This window comes from Synchiropus splendidus, chromosome 2 (assembly GCF_027744825.2).
Source record: "Synchiropus splendidus isolate RoL2022-P1 chromosome 2, RoL_Sspl_1.0, whole genome shotgun sequence".
Classification (NCBI taxonomy): domain Eukaryota; kingdom Metazoa; phylum Chordata; class Actinopteri; order Syngnathiformes; family Callionymidae; genus Synchiropus; species Synchiropus splendidus.
In genome coordinates, this window is record NC_071335.1 from 17212599 (window position 1) to 17231035 (window position 18437).

An 18437-nucleotide genomic window follows, 5' to 3' on the forward strand; every position below is an offset into this window, starting at 1 on the left:
CATCTGAAATAAAACTTTATTGTTTCTCGTTACATTTATTGACTGATAACATTTGACGACAGCACTTTACCCTCCGGAAAATAATATATGTAATGTGTGTGTCTGAGTACAATTTGGTCAAAAACATGTATCTTAGGAAGCCATGGTGACCTCTTATACCCATTAAACCTTTTTTATCTCAAGGATATAGGGAGCAGAGGAGAACAGAATGACTCAATATATTGTTGTAAAATATGAAAAATAGGTTGTACATCTAGGTGGTTGAAGTTGTGACATGAATTCTACTGGTCATTACAAAATGCATCAACAAAGCTTTTAAATTTTTCACAAAACTTAGATAAAATTGAAATATAAATACACAGATGATCTAAAATAAATAACATTTTGTCCTGCTTACAAGTAGAAACATGAATCAAGGATGAAACAGTGCAGTGTTTTTGTAACAGAGGACGGAGGAAAACACAGAAGTTGGTAGTGTCACGAGAAGCTACCGCTTAGATGTGTACAACAGAGAGTCTGTGTAAAGGGAGAGTGTGAACAGTAACCTGAACTCTGGAATGATCAGGACATGACGTGCAAGTCTTTAGTGTGGAGCTCAGTCATCTTCATGCATTTATGACACATTTGTCGGTGTCTGGTTGCTGAGTTTGCGAGGAGTCTCCCGGAGTTTCTTGAGTGTGAAGAGTCTGACAGTGCTGCTCCAGATGAGTTGCAGTTGTGACAACGGAATCGCTGAAGATTGTGTTTGAAAAGACAGAGTTAAAAGTAAATGAAGAGCCCATGAGCGACTCCTGCACGGGGGATTTGGGACAGTCAGAAGAGTCTATAAGAGCGGGGTCTCTAGGGGGTTTAACAGGAGGGACGGGACCCGATTGTAGATCCTGGTTCACAGGTGGATCAGTGCTGCTGGTGTTCTCCGAGAGGGAGTCAGGCTCCACTCTGCAGTCACTGTTGACGCTGGAGCGGCGCGACGAGCCATCAGCCGTCGAAATGACGCTGCTGGCACGAGGGAGCATTTTGGTCGAGCTGACCCCCCGAACTCGACCTTCCTTTGTCAGTGGGGTGGAGAAGCAGTTGAGACACCCCGACATAGAGGAGGACTTCCCCTGCACGTACAGCACAGTGATGGGAGCGCTGACTGCAGTGTGAGCGTCGACTTTAAGCTCGGGATTTTCCGCCACCACGCCTGCTGCTTCTGATGACTGACGCATCAGTTTAGCCTTGGATCCCCTCCTGATGCTCTTTGTGCCCCTGGTGAGCCAGAAGTCCTGATTTGGCGTGGAGGTTCTGGTTTTTGGTGTGTGCTCCTGGCTCCGGGCGATGGGTAACGTGGAGGCCTTCACTTTGTCTGACGGGTCCAGAGAGGCGGCGCTGTCACAAGATTGCTGTGATGGCAGCTGTTGGACTGGGCTGCTGTTGTTTGACCAGGGCTCACTGTCCAGACTCAGGCTGTACTCTCCGCTGCTCTCACTCTGTGCTCGACTCTGGACCCCACTGACTCCTACAAAGACCAAATCAAATATCAAATCTCCAGTTCAGGAACAGGAACAGCTTCTTCCCCTCGGCCGTCAGACTGTTGAATTTGTGATCAGCCTTTGTTATTTCATTTTGTTTTAATTTTTTTTTACAGCACTTTATTCCAAAGCACTTACCTAGTTGGTGGGATTCCCACTGACCACTGACCATAATAATACATTTGATTCTGAAGTTCATGATCAACTACTTTAGCTCATCCAACGATGTTTCTTCTGTTATTTCTTAATTTCAGTCACCGAGTATCGATTCCTTGCCATGACATCACGTTGCTATTTTGCCATACATTTAGATTCTTGTGTCATTTTGTTATACAGTATTTAACCAACAAGGGGCAGCAGATTCCAGCTTCCTTTTTTTTTTTACTACCCACTTGCAGATTTATATGAAACAAGGTCAGGATTGCGATTTGATGGATTTACTCTAATTCCTGAGCTGGTAATACTCGTGTGGGCCGGCGGAATCCTCTAAACGAATATCCACAGAGCTTTACCGTGATTCTGCGGCTCATCGTTGTCCTCGGGTCCAGATGGTGCCGCGCTATCGTTGGAATCCTTGTCTGCAGGAAAGAACACGTTCAAAAGTTGAAGCTTTTTCCACCGGCTGCCACACTGTTGTGACGCATGCGTTTCACTGAAGGCAGGCAGAGTGAATGAAAACAAAAGCTCTACCTGTGACCCAGAGCTCAGTAACATCTGGAACATCAGCTCCAGAGCTCGTGGTGCAGCCAGATGGTGACGAGGTGGGATGAGGGTGGTGGATGGAGATGATAGATGTGGTGAGGGATGGGGTCAATGTGTCTTTAGTGTCCTCCTCCACGTCAGCCCCCGACCCTTCCAGCTGCTCGTCTGACCATCGCTCCTCTTCAGACGGGCCAGAGGGGAACACCAAGCTGCTCAGTGCTGAGAGTTGGGATGAAGGATCGGGACACATGGGGGGTGGTGGGGTGGGGTTGAAGCAGCGGACCTTTAAATGAAGTCTTGTAATAACAGTCTTGGCCGGACTCACTCCTAAACTCACTTTTTTACTTTGGTCAGAATTTTTATTTTTATTTTTCATGGTGTATTTAGCTTCTTTGGGGCTTAAATTATCTTGTATTACTTCATAATAATAATAGTGGTGGGACTAAAATGAATCAATTACAACATTATTACGATGAATTAATTACAAAATAATAATAATAATAATTGAACAGTTTGCTCTCCAGACAACACAGAACCGTTGTAAGTGCAGGAGTTCCTGGTCCACTGATCACACTGATGCACAAGACACGTGGCAGCTAGGATGATAACAACAACAACAAACATGGAGGAATCCCTGAACAAAAGCAAACAAAAGCATCTGTTTTGTTCAGGGATGTTTTTCTCTACACAATGGCCAGGGTTTCCACTACTCTGAATGGACTTGAAGTTCTTATGTAAATATTTTCAAGACATGAAAAGAGCTTTAGTTTAAATAAGGTGATATAAAAACTTGAATATAGCCACCATCGTGATTTATTGTGCTATTGTCAAACTGATGCAAAATAAACTATATTTTGTTGTTTAAATGTATGTGTGGGTCCATCATTTGATTCAGTAATATACCAAAATCATTGTTGTGGCAAATATTCTTATATCATTAAACTGCAATTAATTGAGATTAATTCATTACAAATGTTGTAATTTACTAGATTAATAATAATAACAATAATAAAGGAGAAAATGGGGTGTGGCCTCTGACATTTGGCACAATGGCAGCCATCCTTCCTCTCATTTAAGGTTCATTTGATGAATGATGCGATGAAATGTAGCATTGTCAAATCTATGTTTTTGGATGTTCTCTGTTGAAGCGCAGGTCCGGTGATGGCTAACTTTAGCAGGTGAATTGGCTGAGCAACTATAGCAGAGGGTGAGCAATGCAATAAGAGCCTGAGTGCATGTGATATGGCAACATTTCAGACCACAGTTTTCCTTACACATGGAACGTTGGAACAGAGTCTTGACTCTGCCTCGGTTCTTCTGCCTGCTCCTCATACGTGGAAACAGTTTCAGGGCGCCTACTCAACAGCAAGTGCATGAGACAATCGATGGATGAATGCGAGCGACGAGAAACAGGCAAAGGGTGTGGAAAGGTGGATGGGAGGAGATAAGGAAACACACATTCAGACACAGGAAAATCACAGGAGGCAAATTCAGGAGAACATTTTGATGGTGTGGAACTGTTTTGTGCAAATTTTTATGTACTATGCTGAGCCCCATCCATGATGCTGTACACCATGAAGATGGCAAGTGACAATGACTGAGACGAAACATCCACAGAGGAGGATAACGTCAATAAAACAGCAAGTGTTTTTAAAAATACCGTAATATCCGGACTATAGAGTGCACCGGAATATTAAGAATATTAAGAAGGAAAATAGAGGCACATAAGGTTTTACATAAGGCCTACAGGCCGCAGGTTCAGTGGTGCACCGGCTTAAAAACGCTTTTCAAAACTAGTTTTGAAAACGTGGGTCCAGCATCCAGAGTGAGGAAATAGTGGAAACAAGATGTATCTTGATTTATCCACGTGGCTCTCACATAGACAAGGTGCAGCTCTCCTGCCAGGATCAAGTCAGCTGCCAAAACATGACTCGCTTGTGTTCACGTCGGACTTTTGAGCCGAACACACTTTGTCTCGGGACAGCGTCTCACATCTTCTATTCACAATTTCCAACACCACTGCCGTCCTCAGCAGCTGCTTCTGAATTCCAAACCTCCAGGAGATGGACTCTGTTGACAGAGCTGTGGACACGCCGGCGAAAACAGCGCATTTTAAGCACTTTAAGGGCCTCTGATTGAATCTGATTTCAGCCCATATATTAGCTGTGCTGTTCTATAAGCCGCAGGGCTCAGACCGCAAGAAAAAAGTAGCGGTGCATAGTCTGGAAATTACGGTACATACTTCCTGTAAGAAGATGTTGACTTCTGTCAGCGAGTCAGATTTATAAACATTTAAAGGGCGGTGGATCGATCACAGAATTCCATGTAGCTGAGTGAAAGGATGGTGGTGGTTGGATGCAAGTACTGCGGCAGATGAAACTCACTGCTGCGGTGCTGGGGTGAGACAACTTCCCCCGCTGAGGTGGAGCCGTCAGAGCTGACGATGGTGCCGCTATATAGCTGTGGCTCGTTGCCCTCGGCGCTCGTGGATGTGTTCTCCAGGCCGTGCTCGCGGCTGCTGGACTTGATCAACTTCTTCAGCTTCAGGGTGATCCAGTTGCCTCGCCTGAGGTGGCAACAGAGAAGCGGGCAAGTCAGGCGGATGTTCAGGCTCGGACAGACGATAATAAGAAGGTCGCTCATTTAACTTGGCATGAAAAAGCCCATGTCTATCTACTTGTTACTGTTGTGACTAACCCACACTCAACCCCCTGACTGCTAAAGCTTTACATAGAGAAGGCTCCCAACCTCGCCCACATCAACTACTCCTGTCACTTGTGTCACTGTCTGGAACTGGACAGAAAATGTCAGTATTTGCAATGTAATAAATACATTCAAATATGCACGCAATATTACATGTCACTACTTCTATACTGTATCAATTCACATATTGACATATATTTCTCTGTTAAACAGTAATCTGTGGAGCCACGGGTGAATTAAATCCTGACCCCTCTCCCGTCTTTGCGCCTCTTTGTGTCCACAAATGACTGACCTGCGAGGAGGCGACGGCTCGTAGAACTTGTACTGGTCCATGATCTTCTCCTCCAGCTTCTCTTTCTGCCTTCTCAGATCGTTGAGCTTGTCACTAAGCAGGTGATGGCAACATCCAGATTCGAAACACAGCTCCGACAAATACATGATATTTCTTTTTAGCGGACGGTGTTTGCTTACATATACTGGCGCTCCTCCACATGGAACAGATCTTTGCTCTCCATCGTCTGCTCCAGGAGGGTTCGGTTCTGGAGCATCAGAGTCTCAATCTGAGTCAGCAAATGTCGATTCTCTTCCTCCAGGTTTCCCTTTAGCTGACTCAGCAACTAAGCACCACACAGGTGTTTAAATCTCTGCTGCAGTCCAAACAACATCTGCGTCCCTACCTCACACTGATTGGTTAGTTTGGTGGACGAGATGTCCAGCTGCTGGTACTCCTTCTTCAGCTTGTTGAAGTCGGCCTCCAGCCAGGTGTGTTCCAGCTTGGCTTCGTTCAGCTCGCTCTTCAGCTGCTTGTGATCCGCGGTCAGAACCTCGTTGTCGTTCAGAAGCTGGCGGTACGTTTGGTTCAACCTGATGACGTGACGCATTTCGTGAACCGACCGCGAACATAAACGGACGTTTTTCGCTCAGCTCACCAGTCCTTCTCGTCCCGCAGACGACAGCACTCTGCAGCGCTAGTTCTGTGCTGCTCCTTCTCCAGGGCCATCCTCATCTGCTCCTCCTTCAGAGCTTTCTCCAGCTCCTCCAGCTTGGACCTCTGCTGCAGCAGGCTGTTGTACCTGAACGTGAACAACAATCTCAAGTAAAAGTGTCTGGCATTGACATTTACCATCCACGTTTCCCCCACCTGTCCTGCAGGGTGCGGTGCTCCAGCTCCAGTGTGCGATGTGCGTTTTTCAGACAGCCGTGTTTCCCCAACATGGTCTCATACTCCATGGCCTGTCGTTCATGAAGGGCCGCCAGCCGCTCGTGGTCACGCAGCAGCTGCTCGTGGACACCACGTTGCTCGTCACGCTCACGCACCGCGTTCTCCCGCTCCGCCTCCATCCCGGACTGCTGCTGCTGCAGCTGAGCATTTTGCGCCATGAGGGAGGCGCTCTGTGAGTTCAGCGTCGACTTCTCCACCTGGGAGAGAACACACGGTCAGGTTTCCCTGAAGAATTACACACCAACTTAACACAAAATATAACCACTTAGTTTTGCAAAATACACTGCCTACTTTTACTCTTTTGTTCTGTCTGATATTTTTTTGTGTTTTCCATAATGAATCAAGTCAGAATTACTTTAACCTTCACAAAGCATGGTCCCTGTTTACCATGGAATCTAGTTGAGTTAACACTTGTACTGCCTGAAAGAAATGACAAGTAAATCAGCGAAGTACCTGCAGGTTTGCGTTGTGTGTCTGCAGGGCCGTGTTGCTCTCCTGGAGTGATGCAGCTTGCCTCTGAAGAGCCAGAATCTGAGCCTGCAGACTGTCGGACTGGTTCTCCAGTTGCCTCACATGAGCTTGAACTGCCTGGCGTTCAGCTTCTAGAGTGGCATTCTACAGGAGGGAAAACAGGCAACTTTGTTTGGAAACCTGGCAGCATGAAGATGTAACAGATGGACATGAAAGTGCTCACTCACGTTCCTCTCCACTTCAATAAGATGGTCCTTCAGTTTCAATAGTTCTTTGGTGGCCTCATGGCTTTCACGCAGCATCTCACTCATGGCTCGTCCTGACTCCTTTGGAGGTGGAGTCCTAGTTGCCCCTGTCTCCTCCTCCTCTTGCCGCTGCTGCAAAGCCTCATAGCTCAGCCTCACCTGTGTGGAATCATTTCATTGATTCATCCACCTCCTTATCGAAGCATCTTTATACGAGTTACCGCCTTGAGCTCCTGGCGAAGCTGCTGGTTCAGATTGGACGACTCCTGCAGACGTGCCTCCAGAGAGGCCATCTTGTCCTCTTTAATCTGAAGCGACTTCTTCAGAGAAAGTTCCAGTTGAGACTCCAGCATCTTGAACCTGCCATGCGGAGAGGAGGATCATTTAAAAACAGTCCTTGGCAAAGACCTGAGGCACACCTGAGGTCACCTGTTGTCAGTGGCGCTGTGCTGCTGTTTGCTCTCCTGGTGGACAAGCTTCACCTCCAGCTGATGAGCAAGACTTTCCAACTCATTGTCTTTCTGTTGGGTCTTCAGCTTCTCACTAACAAGCTCCTGTTCAAAAAGAAGTTCATACTTCATCTTGAATTCATTTACCAGCAGCTCAGAGAGATTTGCATCAGGTGGGAGCAGTGAGTGACCCAGAAGATTCTATTCTATAACAGCACCCTCGCAGTTCAGACATGACCCCACTGAATAACCATCATGTACTGAAAAGTATTTAACAGTCATAAACACAACGATCAAAAGATTGATGCTTGCTTGTTGAGTACAATACAAACCTAGTGGATTCTGCCGCTGTGTGACACCCGAAACATAAACAACAATCAACGTTAGTTTATTATTATTTTTTAAACAGTACTTTCCCAGGGACTGATGCGTGTACATGTTAGTCAGAGAAGTTATGCAACGGGACCCTCCTCACACTCATGGAAGTCAGTGTGTGACTACTCACCTCTCTGAGGTTGACCAGGGTTCTCTGGTCGATGGCAGCTTGTTTGGTCAGTTCTCTGTGGTCTCTCTCCAGGCCTTTGACTCGCTCAGCGGTTTCTCTCAATGATTCTACCTCCTTCACGAGGAGACGCATCTCCCGCTCCAGGCCAGTCATGCAGACGTTTCTGCTGTCTAAATTGGCTTCCTGGATTTCAGTCTGCGAGAAAAATGAAAAGTGGATTTAGTCCATATTTACCAAAACCAGTCAGCCTGAAGAAGCTACCTGCTGCCGCAGTCGCCTGTTCTCTTTCTCCAGCAGCCTTTTATCCTTCTCCAGACTTGTGTTTTCTTGCTCCAGGTTCAGCTTCTCCACTTCCATTTGCTCAAGACGCCGTGCTGACACCCGGAGCTCCTCCAACGTGGAGTGCAGGGTCTGGTTCTCTGCTTCCAGCTCCTGAATTTCAGCTTCAAGGTGCTGCACCTTCCGTTCTGACGACGTGAGAGAACATTGTTAAAGTGGCCTATGGGAGGTCACAGAATATTTAGCTCAGTGTCTGACAAAGCCCACCAGTGTTGTCCAGTGACGTCTGAAGATGCTGATTCAGTGAATCCAGGTTTCTACATTTGGCTTCCAGCCTTTGCATTTGCTTGTTGGCGTAACAGTAGCGCGTCGGCAGAGCTGGCAACACATCGTCGTGCCTGGGGAAGCTGGAGTCATGTGATGCAACACAACCATGATGATGCCTGTTTTGACTTTGTTCCAGAATTTCCACGTCAGATATCAGTTCTTGGAAATGATCACAACTACTTCCACCGTCCAGCTGTCTCATGTCCGGACACTCTTGCCGGCTGTTTTTGATATCTCCGTTCATCGTCTCGGGTGTGCTGCCTTCTGAGCAGGGTGCTACTAACATGAGTTCAGGGTTTGTTCCATTGCATGTGTGGAAGCTTTGGCTCTCGGGGCAGACCGACTCCCTCCCGTTGTTGGCACTTTTAGCCTGCTCTGAACCGCGCACGGATGCCACCCTGAGATCCTCTATGGTCCTCAGCAGACTCTGGTTCTCTTTTTCAAGCTTCAGCAGCCGACTTCGTGCGCGCTCACTCACTTCCTCGCTTAGAGTCTGGTGACCTTTGTAGAAAAGAAAAGTCGAAACCTCAACCGTCTAACATTTGATTATTCCAAAAATTCCCAAACATTTTTCATGTTTACTTGCACATATCATTATCCATCCTTACATCTTTGAAGCTCTTACTTACTCTGTGGGCTGTCGGTGGTTTTGGAGAGCTGCTCCAACTCCCAGCCGAGGTGCTGGGATTCTTCCATGCTTCTCCTCTGAGCCAAACACAGAGACAAGTTTTCTTCCTGGAGCTCTTCAATACGCTTCCGATCCGCTTCCCTCTCCTGGTGAAAGCAATACTATCAGCATGATAGCATTCATTTGAAGCACACATTTGACATCCGTTTTAGAGAACCAACTTGCTCCAAATCGTGGATCTGGGCCTTCAGCAACAAACTTTGCTTCTCCAGATGATGGATTTTGTCAGAGCGGGCTCGCCAGCCTTCCAACTGGTCCTCCAGCACCTCTTTGGTCTCTTGTAAAACCCGGTTGTCCTCCTTTAGCTCCTACATGTATCACACAAAAAAGACTTTGTAGTACAGTGAAGATATACAGTTTGAGCTGAGTGTGTCTACCTCCACTTTGGCCTTGAAAAACTCAATCTTGTGCAGCTGCTCCCTGTAGCGTCCCACTTCACTCTCCAACTTGTCCGCCTTGATGGCTCTTTCTCTTAAAGAATCCAGTTCATCCCGGTAGGTACGAGCTGCTCGGGCGTCCACCAGAAGCTGGGAGTTCTAAAGTCAGTTCACAAAGTCAAAGCCCATTACTTTTGATAGAATTTATGGAGACGTGCGCCTTTAATTCTCAACTCGTCTGTCTGGCAGTGGTGACACGTGAGGGTCGTACATTATTTTTTATCAGGTTGCTTCTCAGGTGTGAAGTCACTTCAGCATCGCTCCTAAGTTTGTGACTCCAAATGATTGATTCCCATCTCCTGCCATGGGGATATGATCCACTTTCACCTCATGTGTCCGGAGATAGAGGTGGGCGATATGATGTCATTAAATCATGACAACCAACGAGAGGAGATCATGTGGATTCGCTGACATTCTTTCAATAAACTATACTGTAGAGCTCCAGCGTGTTGGTGCGCTGATCTGTCCGTCAGTCAAAGCAGCGCTGCTGTGGTGCGCGGCGCTCCTCTTCCCACATACTCACAGCAAAGAAGCCGCTCACATGCGCAACTTCCAGCTGTTTTTAAACCTGATAACGCCTCTATTTTGACCACACACTTTCACGACAGAACGATGGAGGGAGGGATCCTTGATGGACCCGCGATGCCAAAGACTGTCTGCACCGCAGAGTTAACAGAGCTGTCGTGACGTCTCACTTCAAAACTTTATTGATATTCATGGACTGTTGAAGTTTACTTTGTGGTTTAAAAATAAATGCACATCAAAATAAATGTGCTCCAAAATGTGAAGTGAGAAAGAATAATTGTTTTTTTATGAAGCAAGTTCAGGCAAAGAAGGCTAAGGATTTGTCTGGAAACTCAAAACTACAATGAAATCATGCAAAAGACAAGTAATAAAATCAAAACAGTTGTTTAAAGTAAGTAAATAAACAGATGATATATTATTTTATATTTTGCCATATTGCCCATTCCTTTCTGGACACATTTGAAACAAATACTTTTTCTGCTATTTGGCAAAATAACAACCAAGTACAACAGTTTTGTTATTTACAAATGAATAGGGGTTTTCTAAACAAGTGCACCAAAGCCGAGGTTCCTTTGGTGGTGTGCCTCAGGCTTTTTTCAATGAACCAAGGGTGCCGTGGCATGAAAAATACTGACCTAATGTACATTAATAATGGTAAGGCACAATATTTTCATTTTATTATCATAGGCAGTTAAGCTAAACGGTTCTTTCCCTGTAAATGATTCAGTGTTTACATACCTTGAAAACCACTACTTGAAAACAAGACCAGACCAAGGCTAATGATACACAGCCCACCATTAGTTTGGGGCAAAAACACGACATTAGAAGATGTTTAAATAGGATCACATGCTTTGGTGAGGTCAGTTTGAAATGGCCTCCAAACATGGCATGTGCTGCTTTAATCTGCTGATTCGGCTCGTAGGTTGATATGAGAGAAATCTTTAATCTCGTCTTGTGTCGCGTCCAAACCTCTTGCTGGATCCTCTTCAGCTCCAGTCGCATGTTTTCCAGTTCATGTCTGCAGTCCAGCATCTGTTCGTTCTTCTCCTCACTGAAACCGAGCAAGCAGGTGTAGAGGTTTCACTTCTAGACACATTGATGTCTGATTTCTATTGACTCTACCTCTACAGGAGTTTTGCTCTGGGAAAAATACCATTGTAACTTCCTGCACTGAAACATAAAAGCGCAACCTTTGAAAACCCTTAACTTTCAGGCTATGAATATGTACAAAATGTTATTGAACGGAGGAGCCAATGGAAGCGCAGAGGAATATATAAAGAGAATAGACTTGACTTAATGGCTTCGTAAGATATTGTGTTTGCTCAGCAGAGTCCAGCAGGGGAATCTAAACATCACGAGGAGAGAGGACAATACAGCAGCGCTTAAGGAGATGGCCGGTGAATGGTGGCTGGGCCATGGTTAGTGTGCCAGGGTGTGTGTGCATGTGGTTTTCGGAAATGAAGCGCCTATGTGGGTCAATAGCTGAGCACCGCCATGGAACTCGCCATTAATGTGGGCCAAACCCCCCCAGGGCATCTCTTATCCGGAGCGCTGGCTCTCTTTCATCCCCTCTCTGTTGGAAGGACCCCAGAGAACATGCTGCCCAACTCTAAAGCCAGCCACAGCAGCAACGTAGTAATACACACTCGAATAACTGGGAAGAACTTTTTCAATCGATGTGGATAAACAGAACTAAATGGTGTCAGTCAGGGTAGATTGGTATTGATAAAGATATCTGGAGCTGCTTGTCTGATGGGGTGTTGCTTCCAGTGCTGGCTGCCTTCACTCTGCCCTCCTTTCCAAACGATTGAGTCAAAGTATTCTGTCCTCGAGTTTCTGCAACTACTCTGAGCCACCAACAGATTGAAACTTTGCAATTTAATTTCAGATCAAACAAACAATTAAAAAAAGAAAAATCCACGCACTGGATTCAAGTCACAACCTAGGTTTTACTAAACCCACCTTTGTTCATTGCATTTGAGGGGAGGAAATAGTTTTAAAACAGAGATATACAAAGTTTCCCTCAGGATCAATACAGTTTTCTGATTCTGATATAGGTTCAGCCAGTCATATTTATCTGATCTGAGGGAAACTTGTGTGCTCTTCTGCATTCTGAGAAGATTCACCGATTCACACAGACACAAACATGCATGACCCAGACCCACTGCAACAGTAGGCCAAACAAGACTTCACAATCATGGCAAATATAAGTGTACTAAACTAAAAGTGAAGGTGAAGGACCCTATTTTCTCCCATGAAACAACAGACTCTAAGATTATACTACACCAGCACACACTGAGATCTAATATATAAATATATGAGGGTAATCATGACGATATTCTGAAGTAAAGGATGTGAATTTAAGTAAAAAAATATGTGAAGAAAAGCTATTTACTATAAGGTAAGTATCATTTCACTTTATGAGAGGAGACGTGAAGAATCTGTTTATGAGATTAAACGTATATAATCATCAAAAACTACATTAAATTCATTGTTCAAAGCAAATACTTGAAAAATGAAAAAACAAAGTAATATTGACAACAGACCAAAAATAGTAAGAGATGTGCTTAAAAAATACTAAAGGATATCTTGATAGATACATGTAGAGAAGACTAATACATGAATAAATATTATATCAGTCAATTTATTTAAGAATTTATCACTCATTTGTTACACAGTATATGTTTGGGCCTCCATGCAAAAATACTATGTCATCTTTGGCATTTTGTAAATAGAAAATACATTCTGATAATGGCTATCACATCTCCTTCACTCCTTATTTTAAATTTGGTTGTAATTTTTAGAAATACGTTCCACTCCATATTGCTTGGTTTGCTGTCTCTGACCACCAAGTGTATGTTAAAACATGCATAATGCCGTCTAGTTTTTGTTTACACAAGCTAGAAAATTGGCGACTTGGAATAAGGAAGCAGATGAAAAGCAGCGATTTGCGCTGCACACTCACAGCTCCTGCCTGAGCCGTCTGATTTTGGCCTTGAAGTCAGCCAGCTCCACAGCTAAATGCTGCTGCGTCCCTGGCTGCTGTTGCTGCGTGCCAGGGGAGTAACCAGAGCACTGTGGGTTCGATGGGCATCCCAGCAAGGAGACCACACCATCTTTTTCCTGGGTGAGCTCCACTATTGTCTGCAAAGACAAATGAAAAAACTTTTTAAAATACACATCTGTAGGTTAGTTTGTAGCTCATATGTCATTTATAATCATAATGAATTATATAATGTAGAATTAAATATTAAAACATAACTAAAAACGTTCAAAAAGAACAGTCACAGAATGAACAATAATCTCAGTCATGCTTGTAGAGCAAATGCCTCAGAGCCAAACTCAGATGAAATAAGTCGTATCTTGCTTCGGAAATTCACAGATGAAATGAGTTGCTGAAATGCTTCTACTAAAGGAAGAAGTACATCATTAAACTCTTGTTGGATCCTTAACAACATTCATCCATTCGCGCACATGTGACTCCCTCTATCATCTACCTAACTGCTCACTTTAAATCTATTTCTCTGTTCTGTCTTAAACATAATTCTAGTGACAGAATTAGAGCAGCTAGTTTTTCCTCTTCACCTTAAGAAGTGAAAGTAAAGACTTGCTTACCTGCAGATGGGCGTCTCTTTGGTCCAGCAGGTGTTTAAGCTGCACAGCCATGTTCCTCGCCAGGGTCTCAAGCTCATCTGCGTGCAAGTCACTGGACTCCAACCACTGGAGATCTAACATGTTCTCCTGACTGTGGGTCAGCTGGCGCAATATGAGCGCATGGTTACTTGGTTGTGATATTTGATGTACATTTTTGACAAATAGAGTGAAAGATGTCACTAAAGAACATATATGTTGACAACAAAAATGAGAATCTAGCATCAAAAATGGATCAGTTTACATGTCTGCCCCCTCTGTGGCACTCCAGGTCACTGATCATCATATTAAGAAGTCGATACAAACAATGAAGCATGAGTGATGAATCAATACACAGCTTAAGTGAGCAGCATTTTATATTGGATATGTTTCTTTTTGATTTTTAAAGTGATACATATTTTCAGCCGCTAATAAGAATAATAATGTTCATCTTTTAAATAAACAGAAATAGCTATATAAGCAAAAGTTCCAATAATATTTGATAGACCATGAGCACAATATGTGCGGCTCTAGAACATTTGAAAACCGGTCTGCGCATTCACTTCATGTTAAGTTGTGGCAGCCATCATAAGACCCATGAATTCTCTGAGTGCCATTCTCTTCATAGAGACACGTAAACATAAAAGCATCCAGGAGGATCTTTGCCTGTTAGCTGAGAAAACCCAGACATACCTCCTGAATATGCACAGCGATGGCAGCTTTAGTGTCGAAGTCTAGCGTCTGAATCCTCTCGATGTACTCCTCCTTCTTTTCACACTGAACACAAAACAGACACTCTTCCATCCGGACACTGTTCTGAATGTAGCAATAACTTAGAATCCTACCTGAACAGCACATCCCAACAGCAACAGCAGAAGCTTTTTCATCTCGTCCAGACCTTGTTCTGCCACGGATTTGAAATAAATCAGATCAAGTATTTTGATGCCCCAGAATTTAAGCACTGGCAGTCCAATTTGGGTCGTCACAGTCTCATACAAGTCAAGTGACCAGGCCGAGTGCAATTTCAAAGAACTCAATCCCATATAAACTATGTTTAACATGCAACATCTACTTCCTCTGAAGGCACATGTTGAGATCATAAGACAATATTTGCTTTATTAGTCCATTGAGGGGAAATTCTGAATGGACAGCAGCAGAAAAAACAGTCATAATGTATTGTATGTTTATTGCATTTGTATTGTATTGTACAGTTAGTGCTGTAGGAAGGAGGGACCTTTGACACCTCTCCTTCACACACTTAAGGGTGGATTCAGTGAGTGTATGTCGGAGAGGGTGGAAGTTGTTGAAAATTAAAATTAAATTAAAATAATACAAAATAAATGAAAGTATATTTCAGTATTGTTCTGAAGCATAACCCACAGCAATCATACTGGAAATTAAGGGACTGGATAAAGTGAGCTTCTTATCAAAAATACAGTCCTATATGGTCTTCCTCAGACATGACTCTGACGTTTGCAGGTGACTTGTCAACATTTCATGTACTGACACATGATGTTCACACACCATTTCAGCTTTGTTCGTCTTTAGCCCCCAATTCTGCAGTTTAAACTACTGATCTCAGGAGGACCTGTGTTGTTGCATTTACATGCATTTTATTCAGCTGTGTGAGTCCATTGCCATTAAGATGAGAAACCTCCACAATGATGCCCAACTCATGTAACTTCTTCTTTACTATTAAGGGGTAATTCAACTCACCTGAGCATCCTGAATAGGATGCTTTAACTACTCCAAACGTCTTTCCACAAATTAGCCACATTCAAAGTTGTAGAAGAGTGGACGATAAACTAGATGTTACATGGCATGTTTGGGGTAGCGTACCACAGTAGGGAGTCTTTGTCAGCAGCGACACATTCGGCACAGGAATCATGATCAGTTGCCTCAGATGATCCTGCACAGAGACACAAATGCACCATTTAAGGAAGACAAGAAAAAGAAAAGTAAAGAAACAGCTTCACTTGACCACCAGGTTTGGGTTCACAGGGACACAAGTTTTAAAACACAGCAGGTGCTTGGGCTCACACATGCATTCGGAAACAAAAATGGGTGGATGATTTCATACATTTAATACATTCAAGTGATGAAGTTTGAAATACGTTGCTTGGGTTAAGAGTGAACTGGTTAATTTTGTCATTATAATGTGGAACTGGACCTGCCTGGACCTCTGTGGTTAAACATAAGAAAATGTTGACTTGAGCTTCAGCAGTTTTAGCCCTAAATAACCACGGAAAGAACTGTGTCATCTGGACAGAAGAAAACAAAGGAGGGCTCAGGAATAGAAAACACTGACAAAACAGATTCATTCAATAACTTTGCTGTCAATAACTTATTGGATTCAAACTGCGTTTGGTCGCTCAGGCTTGTGCGGACCGATTTCACAGATGTTGCTGCGCTGCATATTTAGGCCATGAGTCTTAGGCGGGACGTGCAGATCTGCCAGCCATCGAGTGTTTCAGACGATCAGGCTGTCCAGAGCGTGACTGTGTGCGGCCAGCACTTTTAAGCCTTTTCATCGATCCCGAACATGTCACGTAAAACCAGGGCATCGTGACTCACCAGATAATAAGTCTTGATCTGCTGCACCAGGAAGTTGAGGTTCTTCACTTTATGGCTCGGATCTCTGGTCGCCTTGTTGGCAGCCTTTGGTGACGGAGGGTTTCTTGAGAAAATAAACACGTTTAGACAGTGTGACCTCTTTTCCATTCAGACACCTGCTGTTGTTACTCAGCCAAACGTGGCGACAAAGAATCCTTTTAGATGAATTCCTCGGCATGGATTTACTGAAATCTAGAAATGAAGTGTAGCACGCTATTGTGTTATTGTAATGGAGTCTGGATAAAGGAGAATAATTGACACATTGTCTCTTATTAAGAAGCTGAATATTACAGTTATCAGACTCAAACACCATCATCATTGATATATATATGACATTTACGTCTCTTGCTGTCTGTGATGAAGGACATATTTCTGTCGACCCATCTGTGTCCCACTGAATACAAGCAACAGAGACATAATCTCAAAGGGTCTCCCAATCCGAGGGATTATCCCGCCTCGCCCCCCTCCTCTCTCCCACACTGCAGCATTGTTTTGCATGAGGAGCTGCTTCCTGGGACCTTTGGGGGAGCTAAATGGGATGAATGGATACCCTGGACTCAGGGTGGCTAGACAGAATTATCTACAGTGTCACTATTCTGTACCTTTTCTTCACAAATCTGAGGATTATTACATCTGTAGTCGCCACAGAACTCCAACAAGCTTCATCAACAACTATCTATCCAACCACTAACTTGAACTTTATGCTGTCAGATGGTCTTGATGTTTTTTGAAGGGTGAGGGAGACTCATCGGAACATACGGCACTCAAAACTTAATCCCTTAAATAGCATCTTGACAAAATCTGTCCCTCTAGTCTTGACGCACATCCTTCAGGCTCAGCAGCCAATTGATAGGGACCTTTTCATGTCTGCTATTTATTTCTTTGTTTTTATAAAAATGTGATTTTATGACAATTGAATGGAACACGCTCACATTTCATACAGCAAGATTAAGTTCATAATATCAGCTTGCATGTTGCCATTAACTACGAGTGATAATAAACGTCAACTTTGGCAACATAGAAATCTTCATTTTCAACTTCATAACTTGGAGTTATGAATGTGAGCTCATCTTTTAACTAATAGAGACTATGGAAATGGATGAACGTTTTTGCAATGACTTACATTTGGTTCATGACGTCATTCAGGAATATTCCATCCATTAATTCGGGAAAGTCCAGGTGGACGCTGCCATCAGGTGGGAGAAACGTCTTCACCTGTTAGAAAGCAGAATAGAGGGGAAACTTTGATGATCACAACTGGCTTTCTTAGGAAACTATTCAAATTAATTATTTTATTAACAGTACAACCTGCGAAATGTATTACCATTTTTTTCCCATCTATAGCAACACGCTTGCTCCATTTTCATAAACAAGAATTTGTAAATTCAATAAAGTGCACATTTGCTTGAATCTCGAAAAATAAAACAAAAATAATAAAGTCCATATGTGATAAGCGACTGAGTACAAATCCGACATAATAAACAACAAAATAAGAGCGACACGGTGACTTACCCACGTGACGAGAGGACTCAACATGAATTGATCCCGACAGGGCAGAAACACCCCACTCTCCATTGTGAATTCAGTTTGTTTTACCCTTCAGATTTCAAATCCCCAGTGAGTCAGTTCCGAAAAGTCCACTCTTCGTTCCGCACAAGTGCACATCTCGGATGTTTTCGTTCGCGCCATCCCTTCGTCCCTTGAACTTGACCAGCCGTTGCTCAAGTTAGTTATGTTGCATAAACAAATGATCGCAGCGTCAGCGTTTAGAGCGCGACCAGTTGTACGTAACGAACATCCTGCTGCTCCTGTGATGCGAAGACATCGACCCTCGGCCCCGCCTCCTCCTCCGGAGCCGCCTATCAGATCACAGAGTTGTGATGCCCCGCGCATCTCCACCTTCCCAGAGATCTAGGAGAGTCCGTCTCAGAAATCCACACCCTTCAAGAGTCAAGCATTTTATTCCCCTGATGTCTTCTTTAAAACATCTATGATCACCCCGTTACCATGACAACAACCCTTCCCCATCTTGCACAATTTTTTTTAAATACACTGAGCAACTAAAACTATGGAAGCCCATTTCCGCCAGGTAAAAAAAAAAAAAGAAAAACTCGGAGAAAACCAAGA

At 43.9% G+C, this 18437-nt stretch overlaps 1 protein-coding gene across 1 annotated transcript; it reads right to left on the reverse strand.

Moving 5' to 3' along the window:
• LOC128754961 (girdin-like) lies at positions 1–18107 on the reverse strand. The gene is made up of 29 exons (XM_053857990.1): positions 17823–18107; positions 17434–17525; positions 16272–16374; positions 15537–15606; positions 14543–14601; positions 14391–14474; positions 13683–13823; positions 13033–13211; positions 11037–11118; positions 9483–9641; positions 9267–9413; positions 9047–9191; positions 8358–8918; positions 8073–8278; positions 7812–8006; positions 7287–7411; positions 7079–7217; positions 6840–7016; positions 6595–6756; positions 6061–6338; positions 5849–5992; positions 5597–5783; positions 5391–5536; positions 5212–5304; positions 4601–4782; positions 3491–3571; positions 2205–2435; positions 2027–2092; positions 1–1501 (listed from the first exon to the last, which is right to left on the reverse strand). Exons 1-29 carry the CDS (start codon positions 17883–17885, stop codon positions 606–608), a joined length of 5193 nt encoding a protein of 1730 aa, XP_053713965.1. The 5' UTR covers positions 17886–18107; the 3' UTR covers positions 1–605.
• Positions 18108–18437: the final 330 nt, after the last annotated feature.

Excerpts from the sequence above, each read along its gene's own strand:
- LOC128754961 (XM_053857990.1), bottom strand. The coding sequence starts at position 17,885 with ATGGAGAGTGGGGTGTTTCTGCCCTGTCGGGATCAATTCATGTTGAGT. Across the intron at positions 14,475-14,542 it reads TGTTGGGATGTGCTGTTCAG|TGTGAAAAGAAGGAGGAGTA; the intron begins GTAGGATTCTAA and ends TTTTGTGTTCAG. Across the intron at positions 8,279-8,357 it reads GACGTCACTGGACAACACTG|AACGGAAGGTGCAGCACCTT; the intron begins GTGGGCTTTGTC and ends TCACGTCGTCAG.